The sequence below is a fragment of the Schistocerca piceifrons genome, chromosome 4 (genome assembly GCF_021461385.2).
Source record: "Schistocerca piceifrons isolate TAMUIC-IGC-003096 chromosome 4, iqSchPice1.1, whole genome shotgun sequence".
Lineage (NCBI taxonomy): Eukaryota > Metazoa > Arthropoda > Insecta > Orthoptera > Acrididae > Schistocerca > Schistocerca piceifrons.
Window position 1 is genome coordinate 603958823 of NC_060141.1, and position 15165 is coordinate 603973987.

At 39.2% G+C, this 15165-nt stretch overlaps 1 protein-coding gene across 4 annotated transcripts in view; it reads right to left on the minus strand.

The window, feature by feature from the left end:
- Nucleotides 1-15165, minus strand: part of LOC124794874 (protein pellino) — a 451201-nt gene that overhangs the window by 25401 nt on the left and 410635 nt on the right. For all 4 annotated transcript variants that reach the window (XM_047258555.1, XM_047258553.1, XM_047258554.1 and 1 more), the window contains one exon: nt 3000-3236. In XM_047258555.1, coding sequence (XP_047114511.1) covers nt 3000-3236 — 237 coding nt within the window. The remainder of the gene's footprint in view (nt 1-2999; nt 3237-15165) is intronic.

Sequence of the window (15165 nt, forward strand, 5' to 3'; positions counted from 1 at the left end):
AGGGGGGGGGGGGGGGGGGCAGTGGCAGGAATTGTTTTCACAAAATAGACAGAATGACAGAGTTTTCATGAAGCAGCCAAGCATACTTTTCACAAAGCGAGTTGCTTGTATAATGGGGAAAATGTATGCCCAAAGTATTGTTCCTCATAAAGTGGTAAAAATGTACGCCCAAAGTGTTGGCGCTTAAAATACCCCATTGGAGTGGGAAAAATGGCTTCACATCACAATGACTGACAATGATTGTAACTTTCACAGGCAGTGAACCCCCTAAAAAGTCATGTTGAAGGCTCCAGTGTCAACCTTGTTGTTGGAGGGCCTCTATGTAGATGAAGTGGATCCCTCACTTCAAGTTTTCCCATAGTTTCCATCCATCTAAAACATGAAGTCCTGGTAAAATGTATATCTCTGTACCATTTTAAGGCTCTTATAGGATTTTATGATTAGAGATGTATCATCAAGTTTCTTGCATGACAATGATGCTCGAGGTGAGTAGGAGTGGCTGCTTTAATTAAGACAGAGCCACTTCATAGTTTACTGAGGAAGCGATTTATCCAAACACATTTTCAGTATTACCTACAAAGAACATAAGCTTGGTAGTTACATAGGACCCTCTGTCAGTCTGGGTGCTAAACAGGAACTGAGGGGAGGAAGTTTCTGCAGTCCACTTTCTTTTGGCCTTTCTCTCACGGCTTGGACCAGGAGGGTAAGCTCTCGGATGAATAACTATACATGTTGAAACCTTCACTTTTGTCTGGAGAGACTGCTGACACCTTACGGCTGTTAGCTTATAACTTGGGTTTTCTCACTGTGCAAGATATCTACCATCACCTCGAAGGGAACGATCTATTGATACGTAATCAGCAGGGTTTCAGAAAACATCGTTCTTGTGCAACGCAGCTAGCTCTTTACTCGCACAAAGTTATGGCCGCTATCGACAGAGAATCTCAAGTAGATTTCGTATTTTTAGATTTCTGGAAAGTTTTTGACACCGTTCCTCACAAGTGACTTCTAATCAAGCTGCGGGCCTATGGGGTATTGTCTCAGTTGTGCGACTGGATTCGTGATTTCCTGTCAGGAAGGTCGCAGTTCGTAGTAATAGACGGCAAATCATCGAGTAAAACAGAAGCGATATCAGGTGTTCCCCAGGGAAGCGTCCTGGGACCTCTGCTGTTCCTGATCTATATAAATGACCTGGGTGACAATCTGAGCAGTTCTCTTAGGTCGTTCGCAGATGATGCTGTAATTTACCGTCTAGTAAGGTCATCTGAAGACCAGTATCTGTTGCAAAGCGATTTAGAAAAGATTGCTGTATGGTGTGCCAGGTGGCAGTTGATGCTAAATAACGAAAAGTGTGAGGTGATCCAAATGAGTTCCAAAAGAAATCCGTTGGAATTCGATTACTCGATAAATAGTGCAATTCTCAAGGCTGTCAATTCAACTAAGTACCTGGGTGTTAAAATTACGAACAACTTCAGTTGGAAAGACCACATAGATAATATTGTCGGGAAGGCGAGCCAAAGGTTGCGTTTCATTGGCAGGACACTTAAAAGATGCAAAAAGTCCACTAAAGAGACAGCTTACACCACACTCGTTCGTCCTCTGTTAGAATATTGCTGCGTGGTGTGGGATCCTTACCAAGTGGGATTGACGGAGGACATCGAAAGGGTGCAAAAAAGGGCAGCTCATTTTGTATTATCACGTAATAGGGGAGAGAGTGTGGCAGATATGATACGCGAGTTGGGAAGGAAGTCATTAAAGCAAAGAGGTTTTTCGTCGCGGCAAGATCTATTTACAAAATTTCAGTCATCAACTTTCTCTTCCAAATGCGAAAATATTTTGTTGAGCCCAACCTACATAGGTAGGAATGATGATCAAAATAAAATAAGAGAAATCAGAGCTCGAACAGAAAGGTTTAGGTGTTCATTTTCCCCACGCGCTGTTCGGGAGTGGAATGGTAGAGAGATAGTATGATTGTGGTTCGATGAACCCTCTGCCAAGCACTTAAATGTGAATTGCAGAGTAATCATGTAGATGTAGATCATGCTGCCTACTCTGGTCAAGGGCTCTCACCACACACCACCCAGACATAGCAATGACCAACTGGCTTCATGGCCATTGGCTGGAGTGCCAGTGTCCGAAAATAACAGACACCTACTCCTTGGTATGCTCTGGGAAGTAACAGCTTGGGTATCAATCATGTGTTTCCTGTGTAGTCAGTCGGTTACATGCATTCAGGTAGCTGTTGACCTCTATTTGAACTAGCTACCATCTTAGGTATTGGGCAGCTCTGCTTGTACAGTTCGCATTTCTATAAAAAAAAAAAAAAATCACAAAAGTGGGGGTAAAATCCAGATGTGGGGCCCACATTTGAGTTAAATGAAACAAGTATTGTAAAATAATGTTGGTAAAGTGAGGAGGCAGACGAGGAAGAAAGAAGTGGGAACAGCCGTGACTTATGTGCTATAGACAAGCCAGGTTTCCAAAACTGAATCTGCCCTATAGATCAAGTAAATGGAAAGAAAAAACAAAACAGTAAGAGTGCAGCATGGGAAGGGAGAAAGTACTGCAATAGCTCAGCATCTTTGACTATGTATAGTATATACATTTAAGAGAAAAGAACAATGTTAAACTAAAATTAATGGAAAACAGTAACTCTGAACATTGAATCTGTCAATGCAGAACCTCCATATTTTAGTTATTTAAGCGACAGCCAGTGTTTCAGAGTTTAATCAATCAAACATGAGAAATAATATTTCTCAGAATAATTGTAACACCACACATCAGGGTGCAGCCAGTACCATACAATAATGAAGGCCTCTGTATAAAATTCAACATAAATTTAACATTAAGATGATTCTGAGACATTACATGCTGCAATTAACTACAAATTTTTCACACGAATAATAAATTCTATGAAAGCTTTCATTGTTAGACAATGTTTCTATTCTTTCTAAAGTTCTGTCTACATTTTGTTATATATCATAGCTGCTTTCATGTACCTCAAGACATATTGGACAGCGACGAGCTTCAGAATCGTCCTCTTGTCCCCAATCGTGATGACCCTGGACATGGCCACAGTTCAGGTACACATATGGTTGCTGGTTTTCATTTACAGCTCCAGATTCATTCATTGTCACAGTCACTCTTCGTGGTATGACAAGTGTGTTTAGTCCAACTGGACATTGGGGTCGCCCGGCATTTAAGTCATCAACCATTTTCTCCAAGTGCGATTTTGTCTGAAAAGTTAAAAATCTATAAACATTAGTTCAACATTATATAGGAACATGAAAAAAATATAAAATCATCATATGTACAGAGGATTTGAGACGATGATAAAAGAAAGATAAAAAATGTATAGCATACAAATAAAATCTTCACACAATTCATTTATACAATTTTACATGCAATAGTTGTCGCATTACTTACAACAAAAAGAAATTTCTCCTGAAGAGGGGATAGGGGTGGGGGAAGGGGGGGTTGTTGAGGTAGTTATGCAGTAAATAGAATCTTGCATCTTGAAGGTAAATACTGACCAGCTATATTGCTCCCACTCTAATCAGTATAGATTCCTACGAGATGAGATAACAGCCTTATAGTCCAAATTCCAAATGTTTTAAGTAAAAAATTAAAAACATCTCATTATTAAATTAAATCACTAACTTAATCTCAATGCCGAAGTACAAGGATACAACTAATGGAAACATCATTCCATTTATGTATCAGCAACATAAAATGTTTTTGAGATTTAAACGAAACATTTTCATTCAGGTGCACTATAACTTCTCTATAACAAAGTTTACTGTGTGTGCAAATAGTTTTAAACAATGCAGCCCGATAATGTCCTCGACAACTGCCAATATTTCGAAATATCAGCAACTGTCAAGATTATTATCCGGATGCATTCACATACATTATTTGAACATTTGATATGGAGAGTTCTTTCTTATAGCTTTTGAATTTGGAAAGCCTTGCATAGTCCTAAGTAGCAGCTGAGAATTTAATGAAACACTTTTCAGAAAAAGTCAATTAAGCAAAATGATTAGTGAAAGTCAACAGGTGATGAACTGTCAGAAAAGGAAAGTATCTGGAGTTCAGTTTCTGTTCTGTTCCCACATTTTCCCCATATTTCCTTGGAGAACGAGTTGGCGAAGAATGCTGATTGGAGACAGATGACAAATTAGCGAAGACTGGCGATTGGCAATGAATCTTCTATTACCATCAGTGTTATGGTTTGTGGAACTGGCGGACTGAGAAAGCAGTCGTAAGTAGTGAACACGAATCCAGAGGAAAAAAAAATTGAACTTGTTTAGGACTCTGAATTAATTGAAGGTAGCTAAGTGGGTACCTCAGTCCTAAGCTCAACAAAGAAACTCAAAACACTGAGAAGGTGTAAAGGAGAGCAGTGATGGCATTCTTACAGAAGCAGAAGAAATGAAGAAAAAAAAATCATGACACACACACACACACACACACACACACACACACACACACACACACACACACACACACACACAGAGACAGAGAGAGAGAGAGAGAGAATCATGTTGCACTGACTGAATACATTACAGTCTTCTAGAATAGTAAGCACAACTGTCTCCAACATGGTCAGTTAATGAACCCATATTAACAGCGACATAGGAGATTATATGAGGCAAACAAGGCAGCGGTAAACTATGTGCTCCAATGCCATTCCCACACAACTAGTAAAGTCAATTACGATAGGAGGGAACTATTACTTTTGAAATCTAAATAGTTTGTCACCTTTTATGCATGCACCTGCTTCCTGAAGCAGTACTGACCAGCCCTTGTGTCATGTAATTTATTACTTTTCTCAACTGGGTTTTCCTTTGTACTGGAAAATAATTTTTTCCAAGTTAAATCCATTTAGATTATACCAAAGAGCCACATAGGAGTGACCTCACTAGTTGTTTGGGAATTGCTTTGGAACACGTAGTTTACCACTACCTTGTTTGCGACAGATAATCTTCTCCGTCCTGTTAGATCACCAGGAGGGTAATAAGTTGCACATCTAGTTTTGTGTCCGTGCTTTTATAGTTCACTTACTCAGTTAGTCCTGATAGGACGGGTAGGATGCAGGAGGAGCTGGCCGCAGGTCACCAACAGCCGAATGTGCTTTTGGCTATCGTCAGCTGTCTTCATGCTGTTGCTTTGGGATGTAACATGGGGTGGAGAATCTGGTGTATCATATGGGACACCTCAGATGTCTCTTGTTAATCCCAAAGGTTATGCTGTACCCAATGTGGTGGATCCACACTCACGCAGGGTGAGTGGCGAATGGTGATGTGTTTGCATCACTTGAGATGGTGGGTCAATTGGGAGGCTTGTCATCTGGCCTTGCCTATTTGCCCTGTAATTGGAGAGGTGGCCGTTTCTTCAGCAGAATCTGAGTAGAGTCTGAGTAGAGACATGGGGGCATGTGTTTGCTAGCTATCAGCAGCTCCAACATTAGGCATGTTATGGAGCCGCTTCGGGGAGTACAGTTTAAGATTGGAAAGAAAGCCGACGACCACTCAGTACGTCTGCCAGGAGGGAGAAGCCTCATCCAAGATGTGGAGGCAGCCTTGCCTGCAGCTATCTAACATGAAGGGTGCAGTCATCTGCAAGTTGTGGCTTACACTGGCACTAAAGATGCCTTGCCATTTGGGTTCCGAGGCCATTACAGGCAGCTGGCAGAAACAGTGAAGGCTGTCAGCCTCGCACGCAGGGTGCAAGCCAAGCTAACAATCAGTAGCATCATTCTCACAGTTCGTCAGGGTCTTTTGGCTTAAAGCTGAGTGGAGGGTTTCAACCAAAGGCTTCGTTGGCTCTGTGATGGCCTTGGCTACAGATTTTTGGACCTACCTTATCAAGAGGGAATCGAAGGGTGTCCCTTTGTGTGTTAGGGGGTGCACTAACAAAGGAATAAGCTACACGAGTAGCAGAGTTCTTGTGGGATGCACATGGGGCTTTCTAGGCTAGACAGTAATTTGAGGTACTCTGATGAACACTTGCCAGTCAACACACAGATAGCAAAATCAAACCACTTTCAGAGTAAAGACGCTTCAACTGTCAAAATTTTAACAGCAATTTATCCAAGTATTGGTAACAAAGTTCCTAAATTTACTGCCCTCCAGGAAATCTCTCACACTCCAATTATTCTTGGGACCATGAGCTGGCTGAAGCTCACAGTAGAAAGCTCCAAGATAATTAGCCATTTACGAAACATATCAAAAAACCAGATTAAATGCCATTGGAGGGGGAGTTTTCTCTGCAGCTGACAAAAATATTGTCTCTATTGGGGTCGAATTTGAGTGTGGCAATGAAGTAATCTGGTCAAGCGTAACAGGTCTAGGTGGAAACAACTCAATTGTAAGAATTTCTTACCATCTACTCAATTCCACTGACAGTTTTAGAGTCATTCAGAAGTAGTCCATAGTAATTAGTGCAGAAATACCAGATTATACCATATTAGTTGTAGGCAACTTTTGTAAACTGGGACGTCTATGAATTCATTGCAGAGGATATAGACAGTCTTGCAAAGTACTTTTGAACACATCCTACAAAAAACGTTTTGAGCAGTTAGCTCAACAGTCCACACTCAGCAGGAAAATTTTAGAACTTGTAGCTGCAAGCAGGCCTGCCTTTGTCGACAATGTCCCGACTTCGTCGACAATGTCATTATAGTGACAGGGATTAGTGACCATGTCATTGTAGCGACTAAGTGTACAAAAGTTAATAAAACTATCAACAAGGCTAGTAGAGTATTCTGCTAGACAGAACATACAAGTAGTCATTAGCATCACAATTTAGACAGTGAATGGACATTACTTAGTTCCAATATGATGGACATAAAGGAATTGTGGGCAAAGTTTAAACACACTGTAAATCATTCTCTGGAAAAGTATGTCAAGTAAGTGGATTAAGGACGGAAAAGACTCACCGCGATTTAACAACAGGATTCAGAAAATGCTATGGAAGGAAAGGCTTTTGCGCTCTTGGTTCAAAACAGAATGCACAAATGATGACATGCTGAAGTTAGTAGAGATTCCTACATCTAAAAAAAGATCAATGCATGAAGCATACAACTATCACTTTCATACCTTAGCAAAATACCTTGCCCAAGAAAATTCTGATCCTATGTAAAATTACTAAGAGGGTCTAAGGTGTATATCCAGTCACTCATTGACCTGTATGGTGTAGCAGCAGAAGCTTTAAATTTTGCATTTAAGAAATCATTCATCACAAGAATTGCACAAACATACCATCTTTTGACCACTGAACAGCCTCCCGTGTGGAGAATGTACTAATAGGCATCCCTGGCACAGAGAAGCAACTGAAAGAGTTGAAAACAAATACGTCACCATGTCCAAATACAATCCCAATCACGTTTTACAAAAGAGTATTCTATGGTATTGCTCCCTTATTTAGTTTGCATTTTTCACAACTCTCTCACCCACCATGAAGTCCAAAGTGATTGGAAAGAAGCACAGGTGACTCCTGTATATAAGAAAGGTGAAAGAAAGGACCTGCAAAATTACAGATCAATATTCTTAACATTAGTTTGCTGCAGAATTCTCGCACATATTCTCAGTTTGAATATAATAAATTTTTTTTGAGACAGAACAGCTTCTGCCCACAAATCAGCACAATTTCAGAAAGCATTGCTCATTTTTATGACCTAAAATACCTTTAAACGAAAAGTATGTGGATAGGCACTACAAGACAACTCAACATGTTTTTTCTTAACTTAAAATAGTCAACATGAAAATATGAAGAACTCAGAATGGCAAGAAATTCATAAACTTACTAGATGTAACAGCAGAAATGAGTACAGAAACACATTGTTTCGAAAATTTATAGACAAACTACAACTAGAGACATAGATACAGTAATAACTTCCTACTAGAAAGAGAAAGAGAGAGAGAGAGAGAGAGAGAGAGAGAGAGAGAGAGAGAGAGAGAGTTAGACAAAATTTATTGCTTCAAGCAATGGCTGCAAAATATTGTCCTGGCTGACTAAATCTTTCATAGGGAACAAAAATACAAACTTACACCCCTCTTCATGCTAGCTCTGCTGTTTCTTTCAATGTTTGCACGAAATGGTGTACAATCCCATACCTAACCAATGGATTCAGAGGGTGTAGTGAAGCACTGGAATCCTGGAAATACAGTATTTCCTTTTATGTGAGGAACACCACAGCCTAGTGTATTTTCAATAGCAAAGATAAATCCAATTGCTGCCCAATAGTAGAGTTCACGAAACTACTTATCCTGATTGTGGTACGTTGTTTATTGGACAATCCAGCAGACAAGGAGCGACTAACTAGGCTAAACATAAAACACAGGTGGAGGTTGGATAATTATTGCTGAGTGAGGGTCACAGCTACCAGCCATTGCATGTCCTTCACTTAGCAAACAAAGAGCAAAAGCTTAATCTGATTGAAATCAACAAACATCTGTCCCACTGTCTTGATGCAATACGAAATGACCAAATACAGATCAATACTGCCTCTCTTCTAAAGTTCACTTAACCTTCACAGTTTTCCACTGTTTCTTATGTTGTCTGTTTCAATCTATACCTCCACTTTCATGTATTTGTTTAATTTATTGTGATCATTTATGTGCCCCACATATACTCTTGCAACAATTGTCAGTTGTATCTTTTGATCTGCTTATCACTTTTCATATGTAATACCTCTGAAAGGTATTCTTTAGAAGTCTTGTCAGGTGCCAATTTTATTTTATTGGGATTGTAAATTAAATTTAAATTTATAAATGGTCACTGTTTTTCAAGTTTTGTGTGTTTTTTCTGGTTCACTCCCTACATTGGTGTTAGTCTCATTCAACTTTGGCAGGTAAAGATGAAAAGCGATCCAAAGGTGGGGGGGAGAGTGGGAGTGGGGTGGGGGGGGGGGGGGGGGGGGGAGAGAGAGAGAGAGAGAGAGAGAGAGAGAGAGAGAGAGAGAAGATAATTAGATTTTATTTCAAGTGAATAAAATATACAAAGACTGTATTTATTGAAGTATAAAACACACACAGTGCTTTTCTACATCTAATACTGCACTGTCCTGAAAATAACATAAAATTTTTAAATTACATTACAGGATGTATATAATAAAGCTTTTTCATTTGTTCTCTAGAATGTTGTTTTGTACAGTGTTGTACACCTTTTATCACTTTAACAGAAGCAGAGATGGTACAATAAACAATAAAAGGCCAGATGCCCACTGCTTACCTTGCATCTCACATACTATACACAGCTATTTTTAGATGACATGCAGTAATCTGGCATTATCGGTAGTTTATCACTGTCTAGGTCCTAAAGTTGCCGGATTACCGCATTTCTACTGTACTATCCAGGATACTTATTTTACTTAAGAGTATACCAATCAAATTATTTTCTTACGATTGGCATTTTTTGTTCACAAACCAAAATTATAGCTGTGTTTTAAAATATGTAATGAACTGAATAAATGGTGGAGGAAACTTACAGCACAATAGTGATATGAGGGTAGTGTCTCTTACTAGTAATGAAAATTTCCTTGGTCCCAGGTTCAAACCAAGCCACTGCTCAACTTTCGAATAAAAATATCAGCAATGGTGGCTGAAAACTTCCATACTGCCAACAGCCTTATCAAAGACGAGGTCAGAGGAGCAGACAGAGGTTCAAGGCATTCTCTTGCCCTAGGGGTGGAAAATTGCCCTTAAAAGGCAGAAGAATTAGAAATGATCAACAGCATGAGGATTCAGAAGGCAACAGAAACCACAGCATAAAAGACACACAATGTGTATTCACAAGACATGTGGCCTATAACTGAGAAAAAGTCATGTTGTTCTCTCCATTGGAAAAAGACTGAGGATTAGTCCCCCATTCAGTTTCTGGGAGAGAACTGTCAAGGGGGAAGTGAGCATAAGAAAAAGATAGTATAATCAATGAAGGAGTAACATTCCACTAGTTGGAACATAGAATGTCACAAGTTGGAACATAGAATGTCACAAGTTTGAATGTTACAGAAAAACTAGAAAATCTGAAAAGGGAAATACTAAAGCTCAATCTAGATACAGTGGTTGTCAGTGATGTGAAATGGAAAAGAAAAGAATTTATGGTCAGATGAATAAAGGGTAATATCAACAGCAGCAGAAAATGGTATAATGGGAGTTATAGGAAAGTAGGGTAGAAGGTGAATTACAGTGAACAGTTCAGTGACAGGATTGTTCTAGTCACATTCAACAGCAAACCAATGTGAACAGTGATAGTTCAGGTATACATGCCAACATCGCAAGCAGAAGATGAAGTGAGAGACGAAGTATATGAGGATACCGAAAGGGTAATTCAGTACAGAAACAAAAATCTATCATGGAGAAGTGGAATGAAGCTGTGGGGTAAGGCGTGGAAGAAAGATTATGAGAGAATATGGGCTTGGTAGTACGAACGAGAGAGGAGAAATATCAGTGAGTTCTGTAATAAATTTCAGATGATAACAGCAAATATTACGTTCAAGCATCACAAGAGGATGTTGTGTATGAAAGGACAGGACAGACAAGGTGATTCCAGCTGGCTTACACCACAATAAGGAAGAGATTCTGAAATAAGATATTGGACTGCATAGTGTACCTGTAAGCATACAAAAACTCTGATCATAATTTAGTAATGATGAACAGAAGGCTGACAATTGTGAGTTTCATCCAGAAAATCAGTGTGGAAGGAATTAAGATACTGAGGTACTGATGAATGAGGAAACCTGTTTGAAGTTTGCTAAGAATGTGAATACCGTGATATGGGATACCAGAGAAGGAAGATAAGTTGAAGAAGAGTGGACATCGCTAAAAAGGGCAATCACAGATGTTGGGCAGTCGAACATAGGTCCAAGGAAGTTAACTCCTAAGTACTTTAACTGACTGACAAAAGAAGGAAGTGCAAAAATGTTCAGGGAAAGACAGCAATATGGAAAGATAATCACTTAGGACTGAAATAAATATGAAGTGCAGGGCTGCTGAGTTCAAATGGCGGCAGCAGGAAAGATGTGAATAAATTGAGAAAGAAATGAAGGCTGGAAGGACTGACTCAGCATACAGAAAATTCAAAACAATCTTCAGTGAAATTAAAAACAAGGGTGCTGGCACTGAGAGTCCAAAGGGACTTCAACAGTCAAATGCAGAGGAGAGAGTGGGTTGGGTTGGGTTGGGTTGGGTTGTTTGGGGGAAGAGACCAAACAGTGAGGTCATCGGTCTAGAGGATCCAGTACTGGAGTCAGAATTAAAACACTCATGATCAAATAAGGCAGAAGGAACAGGCAAGAGTCTATTAGAATTTCTAACATTATTGGGTGTAAAAGCAATCGAACACTTATTGAAGTTGGCATGTAGAATCTACGACACTGGCAACTTACCATCAGATTTTCGGGAAAAATGTAATCCACTGAATTCTGAAGATAGCAAGGGCAAATAAGTGTGAAAACTACTGCACAATCAGCTGAACAACTCATGCATCCAAGAGAGAACACAAGTGAGGAAATCAGAACTGTAGTATAGATAGAAATGGGGGCTGGGAGGGAATACATCTGGCCCCAATAACCAAGGATTTTGGGGTGGTTTTTGTAACACTTAGACAACCAAAGCAGAAAAGAAATAGTATGTACTGAGTTTTGTTTAGAAAAAGGGGATTTACACGTGCTGTTCAGTTAAGAATTTGGGGTTTACTACGAGATGAGGAAAGCCGAGAATTAGAATCACTTGAGCAGAAGGATTAGGCCATAGTACACAATGTGATAATTGATATTTTTCTGAGGAGTAGCAGGTTAAATAAAGATGAGAGGTTGAGACTTGAAGATGAAGAATAATTAGGTTATCATGGTAGTTTAAGGGAAGAAGGAAAAAAGTTCCAGATACTGTGAAAAGCTATTGGATGCTATAGGGGTCATCAGAAGATGTGGATTATCTTACGCCTATTGCTTTAGAAACACCTAATTCTGCTCACGACAGATAGGAATTAGGTTGAAGATCATTTAGATAATGAATAAAATTCACAACGTGTGAAACAAAATATTGCTATGGGGAGGAATGTGAGTTTTCCTTACAAAATTTGGATTCTTTTGGAAAAGTATTATATACCAATTCATTCTGGGAAAAACTGGCAGCAATAGGTAAACAACTGAATCCAGAGTGATGGAAGAAATATTAAAGTGTATTTTATAAATACTTTAAAGAAACACTGAGTAATCTTAACGAAAATTCAATTAATGTAGACATTCAGAAAATGGAAAGGGATCACAATTCTGAAGTGAGCATTAAACTAATTGAAAGTGTGACTGATGTCAATAGAAGTAAAGGTATTGAATTTGTCAATACACACCAATAAGCCAAAACATTATGACCGCTGCCCACCGCAACATTGGATGCTGCCTGGTGGCACTGCAAGCATGTGGCGCAGTAACAGAAGTATGTAAGTGGAGCAGACACAGATGGGGATCACCCTGGCAAAGATAGGGACTGCAAATGGGGAAATCCACTGAGATAAGCAACTTTGACAAAGGGTAGATTTTTATCATGTGCTACTGTGATGAGCATCTACGGAAAGAGGTAGCAGGACAGTGAAACTACCATTAAGCACAAAATGGTAGGACATCCACGACTCTTCAAGGAATGTGGGGTTTGGAGGCTTGTCTTTTCTGAAAAGTAGGATAGATGGTGATCTGTCGCATGTTCTTCCAAAAGAGCACAATACTCGTGTACACACAAGTGCTTCAGAACACACTGTTCGTTGTACATTGTTGAACATGGGAGCCCCTATATGTTCACATGTTGACCATGACCATCGGAATGCACAACTGATCAATGGAAGTGTGTTGCCTCTTCGGGTGATCACATTTCTGCTACATTAGGTTATTGGCCGACTCCACAAACGCTATTGTCAAGTTGAATGTCAGCTTGAAATGTGTGGTGCGCCATGGATGCAGGCTGGTGGGAGTAGTAGTAGGCTACAGGAGAGATTCTCTTCGGCTTTCATGGGACCTGTAATAGCGATCGAAGACAAGCTGCATCCCTTCATGCCTGATGTCATCCCTGATGGTGATGTCATTTTTCAGCAATATAACTGTCCATGTCTCGAAACCAGAACTGTAGTACAGTGGCTTGAGGAGTATTGTAGTGAACTCACATTGATGTCTTGGTGACCAAGTTCGCCTGATTTAAATCCTACCTAACCCATCTAGAGCACTATCAGGTGCCATCACTGTGTACGCAAATTAGCAACCCATTATTTACACGAATTACATGACCTGTGCCTAGACTTCTCTTGCCACATAACTCCACAAACCTACCAACAAACTGTCGGACCGTTGATACGTAGAATTAGTGGTGTATTTTGTTCCAGAGATGAATAAATAAGCAGGTGGTCATAATGTTTTTGCTCATCAGTGTGAAAGTTATAGTACGGGAAGAGAGGTGCACGATAGACACAGGGAGTCAAGTATTTGGCATATCAAAAGTACTCAGCAAATAACTTAAGAAGGAACTAAATTACAATGACACACTAGTGGTTGGTTTGAAGGTCAGGGGAGCTACAGGTAAGCACAAAAAACAAATTGCATCTGAAGTCAGTAGGGCAGTGTATAACCATGGTTTTCTTGTGATACATAAACACCACAAACATGTCATTCAAGGAACTGATTTGTCACGTAAAGCAAACACAGCGGTGTATTGGAAAGAGGGATCCCTGTACATTAAAAGCTGAAATGATAGTTCAACACAAGAGAAACTCCTGCAAGACAATAAAGTATATTTAGACAACAAAATTAATAACCTGTTTTGTTGAGATTAAGAAGCTTACTTAATTGAGAATAGTAACAAGAGAAGAAGTGAAGGTGAGGAGTATATGACATTAGTTGAGGAAAAGGTGTCCCTGGCTAAAGGGTTAGATGTAGTACAAGCAAAAACTTTACAGTCATTACTACAGAATTAAGGTAATGTGTTTAATGATGTTCGTGGTAGTGTGAAAAATTCTGAGAGTGCATCGAGATTAAATCCTCATTAACCCTTCTACCTTAGGCCACAAAAAAATACCTGCTACTGAAAAAAAAAAAAAAAAAAAAAAAATCACAGAAACTTGAGAACTATGTAATCACTGAAAGAAGTAACAGTGAATTCAACAACCTATTAGTTTTAGTTGGTAAGTGTGATGGAGGAGTCAGACTGGTGTTAGACTCTGCACATTTTAATTAGTGTATCTCACAGCTGAAAAACATCTACGAGTTACTACATAAATTTTAATTGATAAAGTTATGATTAGTTTGGATTTAACTGCAGGATTCCACCAAATACCTTTAGCTCCTGAGATAAGGAAGTACACAACTTTTTTGCAAAGTGTAAAATATTACCAATACAAAGTTGGTTCCATTTGAGGTACCTGCTTCATTAGCCAAGATTATATGAGCCTTGGATTGTATGTTAGATCAAGAGTCGAGTTCAATACTTACTTATAAAAAGAGATCTTAGATGAACCTATTTGTCAAAGACACTGTATTTATAATTATTGTCCAACACTACTTGGTATTGTGCAATGTATCACACTGGGTATCAATTAGTCTACCAGTGAATAAATGTGCACATATAATAAATTTTACAGCCAGCATTTTTATTTGAAAGACAACTGAGGATACTAAACATACTCTACACAACATTTTAGAGGACCTGGGAAACACACAAGGCATTTTCAACTTGGAGGAGACTAAGATAAGTACAATAATTTATTCTTAACAATTTGGTTGTTCTTGCTGAAATGGAGTTTGTCCTGCAAATGTCACAACCTGCAAGCGAACTCATAAGTTCCAAACAAGAATGTTGAATGATGTTTCAACACGTCTCATAGTTATGAATTCATGTACTAGTTAGTTAATACGGTTATGTTATACTGTTTTGCGAGTATATATGAGTATGATTTTTTTTAAATTTATTGCTGTCTTTTGCTACCACTGTTTGTGTGAAGGAGACAGTTATGAACTACTTCACCACTTGCTAGTGAAAGAAAACCAGATTTCGGATGGCAATAGTAGTGATTTCAGAAAAGTGCTCCCCAGGATCTGCACAGTGTCTCTATTGCTGGTCAGGAAGCTCCCATTTCTTATTACAACAGCAACAGAGCAATTGTCACCATTCTGTGAAAACCTTG